Here is a 20,303-nt window from a genome sequence, read left to right on the forward strand (position 1 = left end):
TAAGCTATAATAACTACTTCCGGAATTATAATATTCTATGCTTTTAGCTCCTCAGATACCTCTTTTACCTTATTTAGGTAGCCTTCTAGGATTTAAAATCCCTACTAAAGTATTAAAAGCTCCTTTATAAGTAGGTAATTCAGTAAAGGAAATAAGGTTATATAGCTTTTTAAGCTTATCCTACGCCTCTTTAGTATTTATTATATACTTTATTTAGGTTAAAGGACTATCTTTAATATAAAGAAAAATTAAAGTAAGTGCTTCTTCTATCTTTAAGTAATTTTCTTACTATATAGTAGCAGAAAGCTTCTCCTTAACTAAAAGAGCCTATATTCGAATAGCCTAGAAGGTATAGTTAGAACTACCCTTAAGTTTAGTAAATTCTAACTTATCCCTAGAGCCTATTTTAGATAATTCGAGGTCGTATAGTTAGTATTAGAATTTCAAAGATTTTTCGAAGTTATTACCCGACTTATAGAGAAGCTAGGCTTATAACCTATAAGAAGGTATAAGTAATAAGCGTAGAATCGGGTAATCGATAACGTAAGTAGGAGGATCGGGTAAAGGAGTATAGGGTAGGATTTCGTCCGGAATTTATAACGAGTATATAAGGGGCTGAATAATATATTAAAAGAATAGCGTTGTAAAGGATGCTTATAAACTTACTTGTTTTTTCTACTACTCCTAGGGAAATCCTTTGTCTTTTATAGACTATTGCTTGCCTACTAGTAAACTAATTAGTTAGCTTTCTAGCATATTCTATAGTACTTAAGAAGTTCTATCTATAGTATGTCTTCCTAACTTAGTAGGTGGTCTAATTATAGCGTAATAGTTAACGTAAGACTATAGGTTCTAGTATAAGTAGTAGATTTAACTAGAATGTTCTATGCCCTACCTATTCTCGTATCGCGGATATCTTTAGAACCGCTAGGCTAAAATAGGCAATAGGGTATCCGTTCTGCTTGTAATTAACTTATGTATTTTATATATATTTTATTTTATTAGGATAGGCTTATCTTAACCCGTATTTCCTAAAGGACGGTATAGATATCTAGTAGAGGTCTTTATCTTTAAGGGTTATTCCCTTAGACTATATTATAGAGCCTCTTTTTACTAGCTTATTTTATAGAGCCTCCCTATACCTATTATTTCTTTATAATAATAAAATAGGAATATAAGGGTATATTCTTATAAGTATAATATAGAAAGGTAAAGGAAAGTACTTTAACTATAGGAAACTTAGATATTACTTTATAGAATATAGATAACTTTATAAGGAGAAGAAAACCTACTAAGTACTAGCCTTAGAAGGTAAGAGATACTTAAATACTACTAATAAATAAAAACTAAAGTACGAACTCCTTAGTTAGACTATATACTATAACGATAAGTTTATAGTATACCTAAGCAATAAGAATAGTACTAAATAGTTCTTAAAGTTATTAAGGAAAACTCTTATAATAATATAATAAAGGGATCTTAAAATATAAAAATAAGTTAAATTTATAGAACTAAAATACCCTTATCTTAAAGGAGTCTCCTTAAACTAAATTAAAAAGAACGGTAAATAATTCTAGGAAAATATATAAAATAAAAATTAATAATAATAATAAGTAGTCTATAAATAATATAATAAAGAAGATATAAATATAGCTTTTATACTTATAAAACTTAGATAAAAACTTAAAAAAGAATAATAAAGTATCGATAATATAAGCTCTAAGAAATAAGAAATACCTAGAGAAATAAAAGATAAGAATAAACTTATACTACTACCCTTACTATTAAGGGAAAATACTACGATTAGAAAATACGCTCTATACTTTAAAGAATTTAAAGAAATACTTAAAATTAAAACCTAATAAATACCTTAAGTTCTTATAGAAAACTAATACGCTATATTAATTTAATATTAATTAGTACTATATAAAGGAAACTATACTATAGCTATCGCTATAGTTAATACCTTTATAGCTTTATAATAAGAATAGTAACTATAAAGAGAATTTAAAGATAATCTATAAATACTACTTACTTATAAGTACTATAAGTATATTTTATAGATATTATATACTTACTTAGATTATATAATATACTTTTAGATAAAGGTATAATATAATACCTTTTTAGTTAGGATTAAAGGATAAGTACTTTTAAAACCCTACTTAAGTATAAAACTAAACTACTAGAAAGTCGATTAACGCTACCTAAATAACTAAGTTATATTATTAGAATATAATTATAGTATACTACTTAAATACCGCGATAATTATAGTTTACTAATAAAATATCTTTTAGAGATATATAAAATCTATAAATACGCTAAAATAAAGGAATAGTATAGCGCTACTTACTTTAAGGTACCTAAACTATTAATCTTTTAAAGACTTATATAATAAATTAAATATAATAAAGAGGATTATAATAAATATATATACTTAAACTATAAAGTTTATAAATATAAAAAAGTATATATATAATATAAATAATATAACGGTATACTAAAATATTATTAGTAATATATATAAAGGCTATAAGCTATATTCGACTAAGGAAAAATTAATATAAAAATACTACGTAAAGATTAAAAAGATATAAAACGAAAACTTAACCTTTAATATAAAAATAAATAAAATTTTAAAGTATAGTATATAATTAACTATAAAGTAGCGTAATATAATTAATATAGTATTAAGAAATAGGAAATCTTTAATTAGCTATAAGAAATTAGTCTCTTAAGCCCTAATATAATACTATATAATAAAAATATAAAGAAACGATATTAATAATAAATTAAAGAAGAATACCTAAATAAAACGAATAAGGACTAAGTAAAAAATAAGGTATACTATATAATAAAATATTAAAATAAAACGACTAAGTAATAAATTAGATTTTAAGAAACTTAGACTATTTAAGGTTAAGAAAACTATTTTAAAAGTTAACTATAAACTTTTACTACTAAAAATAATACGGATAATATTATTATATTTTCTTAGCTAAGTTTTCGAAACTAAGCTTAAAATATAGAAAAAGTATATACTTAGAACCGCCGTAAATAATATATTACGCCCCCCTAAGTATAGCCTTATATAGCTACTAGTAAGTATATAATATACTATTAAAGATTATAAATTAAGTAAGGTTCTCCTTTATATAAGTAGAAAACTCTTTCTTACCCTCGCTAACTAAGGGTATATACCCCCTATTAATAAGACCTAGCCTAGACCTAACTTAGGACCCTAGCTTAGACTTAAGAAGGGCCCTTTTAACTTTAACCCCCTTAACCTAAGGGTTAAAATAAGTACCTTAAAAGCTAAGGCCTACTTAAAATAAGCTTTAAAAGGCTAACGCCCTTTAAGGACCTTAGAAGAAAGGCCTAGGACCTAAGACTAGGACCTAGAGGATATAGAGATAGAAGATAATACCTAGCTTATACTAAAGACTAGCCTCTTTAAGCTTAGCCTAGCCCTACCTTAAGCTAGCTACTTCTAGCTTAACTAGCCCCTAAAGTAAGTAAAAGGGCAAAAGAAAGCTACCTTTAATAGCCTTATTAGCCTTACGCCTATCTAACTTATATTTTAATACTTATAGTAGACCTAGCCCTAGCCTTAGTACCCCTTCCTTAAGGACTAGGCCTAGGGCTTCCTTTAATAGGCCTTCTAGGCCCTTAAGGAAGCCTAAAAAATTAAACCCTTTTATAAGACCTTTATAAAAGGGCTTAAGAAGGTAGCTATAAGAACCTTAGACCGCTAACAGCCCTTATAATAGCCCCTATACTAGCCTAAGGCCGCTTAGTAGCTTAAGGCTACCTAAGGAAACCTTAAAATAAGCTTATAAGCTAAGGTTACTATAAAGAAGGCGCTTAAGGCCCTAGCTAAGACCCTAGCTAAGGCTTTAGCTAAAGCCTTAGTAAAAGCCCTAACTAAGGCCCTAGCTAAGAGGAACGTAAAAAAGGACTTTTAACTTATTTTAAAGCTAAAGAAAGAATCGCTAACGCTTACTATTAACCTTATTACTTTTTATAATAAGCTTAATAAGGCTATAAGGGAACTAGCTATATTAGCTCTATTAACTTTAAATAAAGGTAATATAGTTATAATAATAAAGGCCCTATATATAGTAAAAAAGCTTTTAAAGTAGTAGGAGAAGTAGTCCTTATACCTTAAGGAGCTACCTATTAAATCGGCCGACCTTCTTACTAGCTAAACTAAGCTAGTAGCCTAGAGCGTCCTTAACCTCTTAGAGACCCCTATCTTTAATATCTTTACTATAGAAGCTAAAACCTTTAGTAGGATCGATATCTTAGGGTAGCCTAAGAAGCTAGTAAGGAAGAAAGGTAGATAGTATAGCTATTAACTCGCCCTAGGACTCTAAAATTACTAGGCGCTCGGTTAATTACCTTAAGGCTAAAGACTTTAGTAACGCCTATAGTACGCCCTATTACTCCTTAGAAATAAAATATAGTAATAGCCTTTCTAGCTATAGTCCTTATAAGGTTTATACTAAGCTTTAAACCCTCTTAGGTTAAAGGAGTTAAAAACCTAGGAATATATTAGAACTACTACTAGGATATTAATAACTATAATTTTATATATTTATATAGGACTATTAGTAACGTAATAATAATTAGTCTATAAGACTCTATAGCTTATTTAATCTAGCTATACCTAAAGCTATAGACTAGTAAACACGCTAACTACTTTATTTCCTTAATACCCCTAAGAATAATAAGCGCGAATACTTAGGAGCGTATATAAGGGGTAGTAGATAATTATCTAAAAAAGGAAGTATATAAGTAAAGATAGGAAAGAGCTAAATAAGTAGCTTATAAGTAAAGGGAGGAATAAATAACGTAAAAGGGAGGGATTATAGTAAAGGAGAAAAGTTCTATTAATAGTTTATTTACTTACTTATATACTTAGGAAGAGAGCCTTACTTATTATTATCGCGCCTTTTCCGTTAGTATCTTAGGTCGGAAAGTCGCTAAGGAGGAGTTTAATAGGTAAGATCGTACCCTTAGAAATATTAGCCGTTAAAGGGATTAGACCCTTAGTACTCCCTATCTAACTTCCTTTTAAGTATACTTAAAGGCTTTATAAAAGCCTAAATTATTTAATTAAGTATCTTCCTTAATTATAGTTAATTCGAATTTTTATTTTTCCCTTTTAAAGTAAAGGCCGTTAGTTATATAACTCTAGTAGAGATAAATAGGTATAGAGTAAAGAAATCTCTAAGACTTATATTAATAACCTAAGACCCTTAGAGCTATATATAGGACTAATAATTAGATAATTACGTAGTTAATTACTCTACTAATTCTTAGCTATATACTATGCGTGCTTTAAGTATATGCCCTCGTCCTTATTAAACTAAGAAGAACGTTTAGTAACTAAATATAATAGCTATTAACCTATTTAAATAAGCTAAAGACTAAAGGGTTTACTTTAACCCCTTAAAGATAAAACTTATTTACTTTAATAGGTAATAGTAGCTTATTTTAAAGGGTATAATAGTAGGAGGCTTATCTTTTAAGGTAAAGCTCTTAGTATAGTAGCTAGGGGTCTTCTTTAATTTTAGGCTCTTATTTAAATAATATATTAAGAGGAAGGTAGCCTTTATATAAGCTACTTTTAAAGGACTATCCTACCTAACCTTTATATAAAAAGGCTTATTATTTAGAGCCTTTAAATAGCTTTACTAGGCCTATATAACCTTTATAATAGATTTTAGGGCCTAGCTTTAATATAAGGGGCCTAAGACCCCTAAGAGCCTTATAAAGCCTTTTTAAAGGCTTTAAAACTAAGCTCTTTTAAAGGTCTTAAGGGCTTTTAATAGATCCCTTATTAAGGCTTTAGAGGCTAAAGCGGCCCTACTACTATTAAAGGTATAATTTAAAAGGGCATGCCTCTCTTATACCCTTTAGATTCTATACTTCTTACTTAGTTACCTTATAAAGTAAGCTTATAACCTAGCTATATAGGATAACCTTATTAACTCGGGCTTTAACTTAAGGGCCTTAAGCTATATTAAGCTATATATATATAGTTCTTTGACCTCCTTAAAAGCTTAGTAGCTCTTATAAGACCTAATTATAACTTAGAAAGAAAGAAAGCTAGCTAGGAGCCCTTATAAGCCTTAGAGCCTAAGGCCTTTATTATAATAATAAAGGCCTTTAAGCCCTTAGCTAAGAAGTAATATTAATACCTCTTAAAAGTATCTTTTAAATTATAAGTTTCGTTTAAACGTTTCTATACGTTAGTAGGTTAAGATAAATAAGCGATATTTTTAATCTTAACCTTACTACGATAACTATTATTTAATTTAAGGGAGTAAGACTATTAACGCTTCCTTAAACGGATAATAATAGTATTAATATATTTAGTAATTTCCTCTTTTAATTATATAACGCGATCTTATAGGCGTTTCGTCTCCTTTAGCTCCTTAATACGCGCTTATAGAGCTATAAGCTTTTCCTTATAAGATAGTTATCTTATACTTATAAGTAGTAATATCTTCGATATAGTTATAACGCTATTTATAATAAAGGTCTATTTTAAGGATATATCTTTTTATTCTTTATCTCTTAAGTAGATACTTAATATATATAATAAAGAGGCCTTAACTAGTTAACTACTATATCGCGTTATAGGAGCGTTATATAGTCTTCTTTAAGTAGCTATCTTTATTAAGTAATTAAAAAAAGAAGCTTTAGAAATTATAAGGGAATATATATTATAGTATAATTAGTTAGGTAGTAAAGATAGCTAAAGGTATTATACTATATATACTATATTCTCCTTATTATAAAACTAAAGCTTACTAAAAGAAGGATTTTTCCTCTTTTATTAAAGTAATAAGTAATTTAAAACTCGCGAGCGGGGTATATAGTTCCCTATTAATACCCTACCGATATATTAGTACTATATACCGAAGTACTTTATTAGCCCGTACCTTTTAGTAGCGCTCTTATAGCTATCTTTTATCTCTATTTAATAAGATTATATAGTCTATACTTAGGAGGGTAGGGAAGGAAAGTAGCTATTAAAATCTTTTTTTATTTAAGCGATTTATCTTTTATAGATAATTCCTTAGATAGAAAGAGCTTATAAGGGTATATTATATCCCTTTTTAAAAGAACTATTACTTAAAGAGCTTTAAAGTAAGCTACCGTTATAACTTTAAGTATAAAGGTAGAGCTACTAGCTCTTTTAAAAGTATTAAAAGAAGCGATTTTCCTTAGCCGACTACTTATATCTTTAAAACTATAAATTCCGTCCCTATTAGCTATAAAATATAATAATATATAGACTATATATATTCTTATAAAGGAAAATAGTAAGCTATTAACTTAGCTATAGTATATCTATATCTATTAATATTAGTTATACTAAGAGGTTTAAAGTAAACTTATTTTAGTCTATTAGGTTTTAATAGTAATAATAAAAGCTAATAGTCTTATAAAGCCCTTATTAATATAAAAGCTAGCTATCTTTTTATAGTAAATTAAGCTAGAAGACGTTTAAGAGAAGCTATCCTTAGAAGCCCGCCTTAAGAGTTTATAAGAGGAGCTAATAGTATATATAAAAAAGGAGACGTCTATAGCTAAAGAGAGGAACTATAACTTATCTTAAAGGAAGGCCCTTAGCTTAATTAGAACTTATTCTTCTTAAAGGCCCCCTTTTTAAAGACTTATCCTTAAAGAAGACCCTCTTTCTTATAGGACTTAATTTCTCCTTAGGCCCCTTTTCCTAAGGTAGGTCTAAAAGAGCCTAAGGCTAAAACCCGGATTTCTTAAGTAAGGGATAAGTATAGACTAAGAACTCCTCTATACGCTTACTAGCCTAATTATTTAGCTTTACCCTTTCTATAAGGGTAGGCTATAGCTAAGGGGGTATATTATAAAGCGTAGCTTAATTTTATAGTTCTTAGAGATATCCCTTAATAAGAGGGACCTAGGAAGCTAAAAACCCGGTTTAAAAGAAGGAGCTAAAAGGAGGTATAAAGAAGAGGGTAAGGGTAAGAGAGGAAGTAAAAGTAGCGATAGCTTCCTATAAAGGTAGTAAGAGATAAGATAGATATACTAGTAACGGCTAGAAAAGAAGGGAAAACCTAGTAAAAAGGCTTAGTAGTATAACGACCGGTGTTATTCCTAAGGGATAAACCTATCGAGGGGTTTATATTAGCAGATATAATAGGGCGTAGTCTAAGCAATAATATATATATCACGTTAGTAATAAGTCGGAGGTCGTAGACCGTAGACTATAACTAGGTAATTAAGTAATCGGAATTAGAGATAAGATCGTAATAGAGATCGTAATAATTATAATATTAAAAGCTAGAGAGCTATCTATCTAAAGGAGTGAAAGTAGGTGGCTATATATACCCGTAGAGACTGTCCTTAGATCACGGTTCTAGCCGTGATCCCCTTTATAGCTTACTATAGCTTACTTATAAGCTATGCTCCTAAGTAGTGATCTATCTATATAAGGCTTACTTAGCTTACGTACGCTCTAGGTAAGCTAAGCCTAAGTGACTTCTCGTCCCGACTATTGTTCCGAGCCGCCTTATTACGTGAACGTGGCCGGCTCTCCTACGGCCCGCTAACCGTAGTCGTAACACGATATCTCCCCTCCTTTTAGTCTTATCCGTAAGACCTGCTGCTGCCTTAGCCGCCGTATATAAATATACCCTTATCGCGCGTATATATATTCCCGGTTTCGTCCTTTCTATCCCTTAGGATATACTGCTAATAGTATATCTAGTCGCGTGCCGAAGGATCGTTCTCGTAAGACCCTTAAGCGCATTCGTTTAGCTAAGTCTATTAATCGTCTTAGTTTCGACGTTATGCCGTGTTCTTTCTATTCGTCGCGCGGCTTCCGCTGTAAAATGCTAGAGAAATCTTCTAAGTGTGCCGAATATATATAGCGGGGTCGTTCCTGCGATACGTCGGGCGTAGCGATCAGCTCCCGTAGGTGACTTCGTTGTCCTGCCTATTGTTTAAAGCTAACGTGTTTCCTAGTGTCCCGAATAAATCTAGAGTCCGATCGATTAGATAAAGAAGAAGAAATTGCTAAGGAGCGAATATTAAAAGCTTAAGCCGACCTAAACGAAGCCTTAGCTCGTTTAGCGCGGCTTCGCCGTTAAAAGCGCTAGCTAAAGACAAAGGGTACCGAGATAGTCCGTCGGGGCCTTCGTTCCTTAGATAACCTTAACGAGGCTAAGCGCTAAGAATCTAAAGCGGTGGTCGATGTTTAGTCCATAGGTAGATTTAATATAATTAATTAGAATGCTATTAGTTCGTTAGGCGATTTTACGATGCCTAAGGGGGATTTTGCTAGTAGAACTATTAAAGCAGAGAACCGTAGTAGGTTAAGTGCTTAAATAGTTCCTAGGTATTTTCTTCTAGTCCGTATCCCTTCTACTTAATAAGGTATTCTTATTGCTAACCTTATTTTCTTATATCTAGTATTTATTCGGCTTTGTATTCCTAATTATCGTCGACTTCGATTTTATCCTATAGTTTAGCGTCTCGTAGTGCTAGTTCTAATAACGAGATATAAAATATCGGGTATATCCGCATTATTATTAGTAGCGAAAGTTCATAGTTGACTTTTAAAATGGTTTTCTTAACCTTAAACGGTCTAAGTTTCTTAAAATCTAATTTATTACTTAGTCGTTTTATTTTAATATTTCGTCGTACGAGGTAGACTATATCTCCCTCTCGAAAGATTAGTCCCTATAATCTTTTCCGGTTATAGTAAGTAGATATTCGTTCTCTAACGAATTAAAGTTCTTATTGCATTTCTTTATATAATTTTCGTAGCTAATCTATTTATAGTATCGCTCGTTCCGCTTATAGTCCTTATCGAGTAACCTTAAATGCTTCTAGGTTATATCCGTAATTAGCGTATACTAGTAAGAGCTTAGTTATTTCCGTGACTAAGCTATTATAAGCTAGTTGCGCTATTAATAGCTATTTAACCTAATCGTTTTATTCGTAGCTAATATAGTATCGTAAATATTATTTAAGCGTTTAGTTAAGTCGTTCTATTTATCTATCTATTTATAGGTAATAAGTTATGCTAAGCTTATATTTCATCCCTAATTATACTATAAGAGCTTACTAAAACTTAGCTATAAATATACTTCCTCTATTAGAGACAATCTCGTTCGGTAGTCCGTGATTGCTAATAATTATTCGTAGGAATATATATGCTAGCTCTTCTATATTGCTTACTTCTTTATATAGTAAAAAATACCTATACTTTATTAGTCTATCGGTAATAACGAATATACTATCGTACTTAATATTAGTTATAGGTTCTTTCGACGGTAGTAGCTTTATAATATAATTAAAAGCTATCGAATCCTATAGTTTCTCTAGTACTAGTAGCGGTTGCAATTCTCCGTATAGTTTATATCGTTTAGCTTTACTTCGTGCGTAAAGTTCGCATTCTTTAATAACTTATCGTACTACTTCCTTAAGCTATAGGAAGTTATATTATCGTTTAATCCGTTCTATTATTCTTCGGATTCCTTAGTATCTATATATTAGATATTCGTATATATCTTATATAACTTTATCTCGTAATTCTAGTAGTATCTAGATTTTATTTTTATATATTAGAACTTCTAAATATTCTATATCGTATCCGTTTAGTGCTTCGTATTCTTTTATCTATTTTAGGATCTTTTAGTATATCGAGTTATCGGGTTATACTTTAAATATTATATTTAGCTATCGTTGCTAGTAGTTCCCGTTTTCGTTGATTTCTAGGAGCTATCCTTTCGCTATAGGTGCTCCTATATTATAGTTACTTCGTCGACTAAGGGCATTAGCTCGACCGTTTTCTATTCCTTTTCTATAGATTATTTCGTAGTCGAATTCCGATAAATATTCGGCCTATCGGATCTATCGTCCGTTTAACTATTACGTCGTTGTAAAATATAAGATATTCTTATAATCTATATAGACCTTAACTTTATATTTGCTTCCGAGAAGGTAGTATCGAAATTCCTTAAAAGCTTAAATAATTACGAGGAATTCTTTATCGTAGATAGGGTAATTAAGTTCTACGCTATATAGCTTTTTCGAGTAGAATGCAATTAGTTATAGTCTTCCTTTATCGTCTTTTTATCCGATTTATACTCCTAGAGCAAAGTCTAATATATCGGTTTCGAGTTCGATTTATCGTTTTAGATCGAAGGTAGTTAAGACTAGTTCTTACGTAATCGTAGTTTTAATATATTCGAAAGCTTCGTTAGCTTTATCGTCTTATATAAATTCTTTTTCCTTCTTCGTTAAGTCGTATAGTAGTACTGCAATTTTTCCGAAATCTTTAATAAATCGTCGGTAGTAATTTATAAATCCTAGGAAACTTTATACGTCCTTAACGTTCTTTAGCGTTAGCTATTCTTTAACTAAGTTAATCTTATCTTATTGCATACGTATCTCTCTTAGTAAGATCGTATATCCGAGGAAGTCTACTTCCTATATATAGAACTTGCTTTTCTTTAGTTTAACTAGTAACTTTGTATTCTAAAGTACGCGGAGTACCTTATAGACGTGTTCCTTATATTCTTCTAGGGTGTCCGAGAAGATTAGGATATTATCTAGATATACTACTATAAAGATATCTAAGTATTCGCGTAGGATATTATTAATTATCCGTTAGAAGGTAGCTAGTATATTTATAAGTCTAAATAGCATTACTAGATATTTAAATAGTCCGAATTTCGTTCTAAAGGCTATTATCTATTTATATCCCTTTTTTATACGTATTAAGTTATAGGCGCCTTTAAGGTTAAGGGCTATAAACTATTTTTTGCCGTATAGTCGATCTCGTAGTTCCGATATAAGCGGTAATAGTATTCGGTCCTTTATTATAATATCGTTTAGGCGTCTATAGTCGATAACTAGTCGTAGCTTACCGTTTTTCTTTAGAATAAACATAACTGGATAGCCTGCTTCGGATGTTAATATTCGTATATATCCTTTTCGTAGATTCTCGTCGAGGTAGTCGCGTAGCGTTTATAGTTACTTTTCGTTTAGGTTATAGATTTTATAGAACGTCGGCGTTATTCTATCCTTAAGATAAATTTCGTGGTCCTATTAGCTATATTCGGGTAACCCTATCTTAAGTTCTTCTTTAAAGAGTTTATCGTATTTCCGGTATTCCTAAGGGATATTCTTTATTCTATCTTATAGGCTTTATTCTTTCTCTTAAGAGCTAGTTTCTCTTAACTTAAGCTCTTTATTAATTTATTTAAGGTCTTTCCTTAGAGTAGCAATAACTCTTCGGATCTTCGTATTATATCCTTTATTCTATTTATATCGGATGCTAGGTTATATAGCCGCGTTAGTTAGTACGTAGGTCTTATTAGTCGATTTTATTATATCCGCCGGTTCGGTTACTATTTTCGTCCGTATCGCTAAAGCCCGTAATAATTTACTTAAACGGTTATCCCTTTTATCCTATTTAGTAGCTAAATTATCGCAAAATTTTACTTTCTCCTAAATCTACTAGTCTTAGAAACTTACGTCTTCGTCCTAACGCAGCTAGCTAGTTTTCTAGTTAATTAGTAGGTTGCTCTCCTATAGCTATAGAAGCCCTAATATAAGGTCGTGTTCTCTAATATCTATAATATCGAAGTTAACTCGTTTATTATAGCCCTAGATATTAATATCGAGGTAATTAATCTCTATATTAATAATTCCGTTATTATAGTTAAAGGCCTCTCCTTCGATATTCGTAAGTTTATATAGATCTATCTTATATCTCTATATAAGTCGGTAACGATTAACGACTCTAGGTAAAACGTAATTGCCTATCGCGCTATAGTCTAAAAGTATGCGTGCGTGATATCCCGCGATTTAGATATCTAATACTATTTAGTCGCTATAGCTTACCGTTGCTATATATAGGGTCCTTAGATCTTATCGTGTCGTGCTAGTCTATAGCCCTTTTATAGATAGCGTACCTCGTTTTTTACCTAGTCCTTATTCGTTTTATTTAGGTATTCTTCTTCGATTTATTATTAATACCGTTTCTTTATATTTTCGTCGCATAGTATCGTATCGGGGCTTAAGAGACTAATTTCTTATAGCTAATCGAAGATCTCTTATTTCTCGACGCTATATCGTTTATATTATACTACTTCGCAGTTAATTACGTACTATACTTCGCAATTCTATTCGTTTTCGTACTAAAGGTTGAGTTTTCGTTTAGCGTCTTTCTGTTTTTTACGTAGTGTTTCCGTGTCGATTTTTCCTTAGTCGAATACGGCTTATAGCCTTCGTACGTATTGCTAATAATCTTTTAGTGCACCGTTATATCGTTTATACTATGCTCGTGCTTTTTCGTGTTTATAAACTCTATAGTTTAGGTATACGCATTCGTTATAATCTTCTTTATCGCATTTAATTCGTTGCGTAAGTCTTTAGAAGATTAATAGTTCGGATATCTTAGAGCGAGTAGCGTTATGCTATTCCTCTATTTTAGCGTGTCTATAGATTTTATATATCTCCGAAAGACATCTCGTTAATAAACCGTAATCATCGCGGCATTTAAGTAGCGTGCCGTAATCGGGTTCTAATAATATAACTTAGTCGTTTAGGTAGCGTTAATCGATTTTCTAGTAGTTTAGTTCTATGCTTAGGTAGGGTTTCGAAAGTACTTATTATAAGAGTCTTTGACTATTGTAGGTGATGGGCTTGGGCCGCGGCCTAAGCCGTGTAGTCACGTGCGGAGGGCCGGATCCCGTAAGTATAGGGGCGGGCCAGCCGCGCATAGAAGAGCTCTGCATAGCTTGTTAACATTATCCTACGGACGGCACCTGCGCATACGCCTCTGCCTACTCCGTGATAGTATAAGCTATCAACTAATAGATCTAATAGATGTCTCCCCGGAAAGGGTGCCGCTTCCCTAAGGGAGCACCCCGCCATCCCCCGGGCGGATAGGAAGTATTGCAGCTATCCTAGAAGCGATTAGAAGCGCGACGGCTAGCGAGAAGAACGAGGTTCTCGCTGCACTAGGGGAGCCGTCTGCGAGACCAGCGTTGACCCCTACGACCTTAGCAACACCGGTTACGGCGGCGGCACCACCGATACGGAAGCCGCTTCCCTAGCCGACTTAGGACGGCAAGCCTAAGTCCTTCTACTTCTTCCTTAGCCGGCTATAGACGAAGTTTATGATAGACGAGAAATAGGGCCTAAACGGCTGTCGTGACATAGCGTGGTATTCGCTCCTCTACACGCTGCCGGAGCCCTAGATGCGGCGGATCTCCGGATTCTAGGATAAGGGCGGCCCTAAAGGCAGACGCGACCCGTAGGACTTCTTCTAACACCTTATATATGCGTTCGGCAACGTACAGGAGCGGGAGAAGGCGTAGGATAGGCTGCGGACCCTTAAGCAGAGGGACGGGTAGACCTTTGGCGAATTCCTCCCCGACTTCGAAGAGACGCTCTCACGAGCAGCGGGAACCACGGTATAGGAAGATAGCGCGAAGCTCACATGGTTACGGAACTCGATTACGCCGGCCCTACGGGAGCTGCTTATCCCCGTAATTATGCCTACTAACTACGGCGAGTACGTGAGCCGGTTAATGAAGGTGGCATGGGGCTACGAGCAGACGCCGCGTTTCTAGAAGCTTCGCAAGCGCACGCCGTATAGCGGTAACGGGATCACCGCCCCTCTATAAGAGGAACAGCCGACTATCGACACTAACGGAGACACCCTAATGTCGGCTACCCGCACGGACCGAGCTAAACGCGGCAGGAAGTCGTCTTCGAATATCCCCTATACTATCCCGCTCTCTAAGCAGCGGGCGAAGTAGGTAACGAGCGAGGAAATCGGGAAAAGGAAGGCTAACGGCCGCTGCCTACGTTGCGGCGCGTCTATATACTTTATGTTAAAATGCCCCTTCCTTTTAGCTAAGCGGCCTATAGTAGTTCGAGTGGCGAAGATAGAACCGCTCCTTGCCTTAGACGACGAAGAGGACTCCGCTCCCTTAAGCCCGGAGGAAAAAGAGTAGCTCCGGAGCAAAGACGGGCTCCGGAGCCCTAATTGCTAGCACTAGTAAAGGAGAAGGAGGAATTATCCGCCCGTATAGAAGAGGAGCCTACTTTAATATAGGTTATGGTTAATAACTCCTTGCCCGTCGCCGCCCTTATAGACGAGGGCTGCTAGTGCTACGCCGTAGTTGACGAGGCGCTTGCACGAGAGATATAAGTGCCGGTAGAAAAGATCGCCCTAAGGCGAGTAAAGGGCGCCTTAGGCGCGATGGAGGGTGCGGTGATTAGGGGCATCACGTGGCTAGCTATAGAGGTCGACGGTTGCCGTAAGCTTATCGTGGCCTATATAATCCCCTAACTAGAGTTTCCCCTAATCCTCGGGAAACCCTAGTTATTATATACGGAGTTATACTCGGTTCCGCACTAGAAGAAGCTATGGTTTAGGCCTACGTAACGGTGGGTCCGCTACGACGACGGTTCCGTAGGCGTGGGACCAGGCGTGCGAGCTTTATGCTCGGCATAAGAAGTCCTTGCCTCTGTCTTTATGGGAACCGTGCGACGGTTAGAGCGGGAGGAAGGCTGGGCAGCGGCTAACGCAGCGGTCTGCGCAGTCAGCCTAGCGGACATCGATAAGGCCCTCTAGGCGAAGAAGCCGAAGTCGCCCTCTAAGCTACGGCAGTAGATACCGGAGCGCTTTTACGACCTCCTGCCGCTATTCGAGTCCTAGGAAGCGGACAAGCTTAACCCGCATAAGCCGGGGGTAGACTATAAGATCGTACTCCGCACCGATAAGAAGGGGCAGGAACTGCCCGCACCGTTTAGACCGCTATATAGTATGTCATACGCGGAACTGCTAGTGCTAAAGAAGACGCTAAGGGACCTCCTAGATAAGGGTTTTATTTAAGCAAGCAGCTCCGAAGTAGGAGCGCCGGTCCTATTCGTACGTAAACTAGGGGGCGGGATATGGTTCTGTTGCGACTATAGGGCTCTGAACGCAATTACGAGGCCGGACCGCTACCCCTTGCCCCTAATTTTAGATACGCTCCGTAACCTTTCGAAGGCGAAGTGGTTTACGAAGCTAGATGTAAAATAGGCGTTCTATAAGGTGCGGATCTCGGAGGGTAATAAGTAGAAGACGGCGTTCCGTATACGCTACGGCTTATTCGAGTGGCTTATAACGCCCTTCGGCCTCTTAGGAGCGCCCGCTACCTTCTAGCGTTATATTAATAACGTGCTTCGGGACTTCCTCGACGAGTTCGCCTCCGTATACGTAGATAATATCCTTATCTATACGAGCGGCTCCTACGAGGACTATATACGGAAAGTACGGAGGGTCCTAGAGCGCCTCTAACTTTATAGGCTCTACCTCGACCCGGATAAGTGCGAATTCGGGGTTAAGAGGGTTAAGTACCTAGGCTTTATTATCCACGCCGGCGTAGGCATATAGGCGGATCCCGCAAAGATCTAAGCGATTCGGGACTAGGCTGCCCTAACTACGTAGATAGGCGTGCGGAGCTTCCTTAGGTTCGCGAACTATTATAGGATATTTATTAGGGGCTTCTCCCGTATTATAATGCCCCTAAACGAGATTACCGGGAAGCGGACCGCCTTTCGCTAGGGGCCCGTATAGGAAGGAGCGTTCCGCACGCTTAAGGACCTATTCTCTTAAGCCCCGGTGCTGCTCTAGTAGGACTTCGACCGGTCTACGTTAGTTAAAGCGGACTATAGCGGCTAGGCACTCGGAGGAACGCTCTCCTAGGAGGTAGACGGGCGGAAGTAACCGGTAGCGTTCTACTCCCGCAAGCTAACCCTAGCGGAGCGGAACTACGCTATTTACAATAAGGAGATACTAGCGATTATTAGCTACCTCGAGCAATAGCAAGCGGAGCTCCGGAGCTATAAGAGCTTCGAGGTTCTTATAGACTATAGGAACCTCGAGTACTTTATAACTCGCTAGCACCTCTCGGAGCGGCAAGCCCGCTAGGCGGAGTATCTCTTACGCTTTAACTTCTCGATTAAGTACCGGCTAGGGCGGGACTCCGCAGTCCTAGATACGCTTTCCCGGAGGGATTAGGACCGGCCGACGGGAGCGGACATCGAGGCCCGGGATCTATAGCTTATCCCGTAAGAAGCGCTACGGACTTATATAGGAGCTTCCCTAGTAGAGGAAGGCGCGGCGCTAACGGATAAGCCTTCCCCCGTACCTTCGCCTCGGCCCGGCGAGGAGGGATGGACCGGCCTAGGGGCGCGTGCGGCGCGGGTGTTCTAAGATGAGGTCCTCCAGCGCTTATAGGATAGGATGTCGTCTCTAGACCGCACCTACGAGAGCGTGCGCCGCGCCGTTAAGTCCGGCGCTCGACGCCTTAATCCGAAGCTAAAGCTAAAGGTATAAGTGGCCGACTATTATATCGACCCACGGGGGCACCTGCGTTGGCGGGGGAGACTATAGGTGCCGGGCGCGCCGTATACTATAGAAGCTAGGGAGAAGGATAGACCGCCGGAGCTAGACGAACGGAACGAGCTCCGAGGGAAGCTAGTCTAGCTCGTCTATGACTTTAGTATCGTGGGCCACCCGGGTAGGCAGGGCACAGTAGCAGGCCTCGCGAGGGATTTCTACTGGCCCCTCCTACAGCACCACGTTCGCCGCTTCCTCCGTAACTGCGATATCTGCGGCCGCACTAAGATTTAGAGGGCGTAGCTTAAGGGGCTGCTTAAGCAGCTTCCGGTGCCCGACCGGTTCCACACGTATATATAGATAGACTTTATAACGGACCTCCTACTTATAGAGGGCGGCAACCGCTATATATAGGTAATTAAGGACCGACTTAGTAAGTCTATAGTATTAGAGCCGATGCCGTCTATAGATGCGGAGTCCTACGTAGAGCGCTTCCTATAGTGCTAGGCCCGCTCGCATAGCTAGCTAGCCTCTATTATAAGCGATAGGGGATCGAATTAGACTAGCCGCTTTTAGCAGCACCTATGCCGGCTACTTTAGATCACGTAGCTGCTTAGCACGGCATATTACCTATAGACCGATAGAGGGCCCGAGAGGGTTAACTAGGAGGCGTAGGCTTACCTATGGGCCGTCGTAGCCCGCAACTAAGTAGACTAGGACCGTTAGCTCCCCGCGGCCTAACTTACGTTAAATAGTAGACTATATACCTCTATTAGGATAGCCCCTTTCTTTGCAACGCATGGCTTCGAACCACCCTTACTAGTTCCCTTTACTATAGACGTAGTAGCGGAGCAGCATAGTAATTCGTTACCGGAGGGCCGCGCCTCCGCGTTCGTACGAAAGCTATAGGAGACCACGGATTATTGCCAATCCGCGATGGCCGCCGCGGCGCAAGATTAGGAGCGGCACGCTAATAAGACTAGGGCCCTAGTAGATAGGTTTGCGGCAGGAGATAAGGTATAGCTAGACCTCCGCAACTATAGGTCGGCACGGCCAAAGAAGAAGCTTAACTAGCTGCACGCGAAGTTTACGGTACGGAGGGTTATTAGCCCGTAGGTTGTGGAGCTCGATGGTCTCCTAACGGGGGTCTATAATAAGATTAACGTAGACCTCCTTCGCAGAGCCTCCTCTAACCCGCTGCCCGGATAAGAAGTAGCGGACGCCTAACCGCCTGCAATCGAGGTAGAGGGAGAGGACGAGTTCGAGGTCGAAGAGATACGGGCCGCGCGCTAGAAAAAGGTCGGCAGGGGGAAACGCCGGGAGGTCCTCGTTAAGTAGCGCGGGTATCTCGACCCTACGTAGGAACCCGCACGTAAGTTTGCGGGAACCGTAGCCCTCGATAAGTTCGAAGCCTTATTCGGAACGGTAGACGAGAACGACGGACTAGCGGACCACCGATAGCAGCCCGGGCTAGGACCACGAAGTAGGCATAGCGGAGGGGGCAGTTACGGCAACATAGGCAACATAAGCGTAATAGTACGGGCGGAGATAAAAACAGCGTTTATTGCGGGGCGGAGCCCCTAGACTACCCGGGCCTATTCCTTATCGTTATTATTATCTTCGTTATCGTCGTCCTCGTCGGCCTCCTCCTTCTTATTAGCGGCGGCGGCGGTCTCTAGGGCGCTGAGGCGGCCCTCTAAGCCCGTAAGCTAGTCGGCGGCGGCGGCGGCTCTGGGGGCAGAGGGGCGGCGGCCAGCGGCGGCGGCAGGGGCAGCGGCGGTGGCGGAGGCGGGCACGGCCAAGGGGACCGCCGATAGGGCGACGGAGGCAGTGTCCCTAGCGCCGGGTGCGTTAGAGGCGGAAATAAGGGAGCGGAGGAGTAGGACTTACTTAGGCACAAGGCCCCACCGCTCGAGGGGGCGGAGGTTGCGGTAGGCGGCGGCGGCGGCGGTAAGGCGCTTCTTAGCAGCCCCCCGCGCCTGCCCGTGCGAGCCGGCCTTCTAAGCCGACGCCGCAGCGAGCAGGACGGGAGGCGCCGCCTCATAGGCGCGGCCGGCTCGCGCGCACTAGTAGCAGCTGCCGCCGCGGCGGCGCCCGGCCTAGTCGGAGCAGTCGAGCTCCTGCGACGCACAACGCACACAGGGGGCCGAGCGGGCGGCGCCGGCCTGCCAGCGCTTATACTATAGGAGGTTAGCGGACAACGTCTGTTACGCTTGCCTAACTGCGGACTTACGGGGTGGCGGAGACGGAGGCGGGGCCGAGGGCCGGGCGTCACGGGTGGCGGCGGGGACGGCGTCGTTACCCTAAGGGCGACGAGAGCGAATAGCGCAGCAGAGGCGGCGGCGGCGGCGGTGGGAGCGGTGGCAGCGGCGCGGGCAGGAGCGGCGGCAGCGGCGGAGTCGTCGTCGGCCGCGGCTAGCACGGCGTCGACGAACGACTCCGCACGCTCCGAGAAGGAGGAGGTAGGAAAGGGAGAGGCGGATATGTCTATCGCGGAAGTCAGCACGACGGAATGCGGCCTCCCGCTCTATGAGGCGCGGAACTTACTAGTTAGAGTTGTTGTTGTTATTGGGGCTGTTGTTGCTGCTGCCGCTGCTACTGCGAGCATACGTTAATAGAGCGGCCCGCATAGCTAGGAACGGACCAACGCCCCGGGTAGAGCGGAACTTACCTGTTGATGCTGCTGCTGCGGTTGAAGAAGGGAGAGAAGGAAGGGAAGGGGGAAGGGGGGGATGCCGCCTTATATACCCCTTAGTGGAGGATGCTGCCTGAGGCAGAGGGGACGGGCAACCTGAGGCTCACGTAGGTCCGGACCAGCCGCCGGCCACCTAGGGGCGCACACAATAGGTTACGCCCCTATTTAAACGGCCAGCCGGCCGACGAGTGTGGAGC

At 39.3% G+C, this 20,303-nt stretch overlaps 1 protein-coding gene across 1 annotated transcript; it reads right to left on the reverse strand.

The window, feature by feature from the left end:
• Positions 1-19,120: 19,120 nt before the first annotated feature.
• On the reverse strand, positions 19,121-20,019 carry HRG_04145 (uncharacterized protein; the record flags this gene model as incomplete). The annotated part of the gene is made up of 5 exons (XM_044862616.1): positions 19,121-19,247; positions 19,302-19,411; positions 19,550-19,591; positions 19,645-19,898; positions 19,959-20,019. 5 exons carry the CDS (start codon positions 20,017-20,019, stop codon positions 19,121-19,123), a joined length of 594 nt encoding a protein of 197 aa, XP_044723642.1.
• Positions 20,020-20,303: the final 284 nt, after the last annotated feature.

This window comes from Hirsutella rhossiliensis, assembly GCF_020360975.1.
Source record: "Hirsutella rhossiliensis strain HR02 chromosome Unknown scaffold00003, whole genome shotgun sequence".
Taxonomy (NCBI): domain Eukaryota; kingdom Fungi; phylum Ascomycota; class Sordariomycetes; order Hypocreales; family Ophiocordycipitaceae; genus Hirsutella; species Hirsutella rhossiliensis.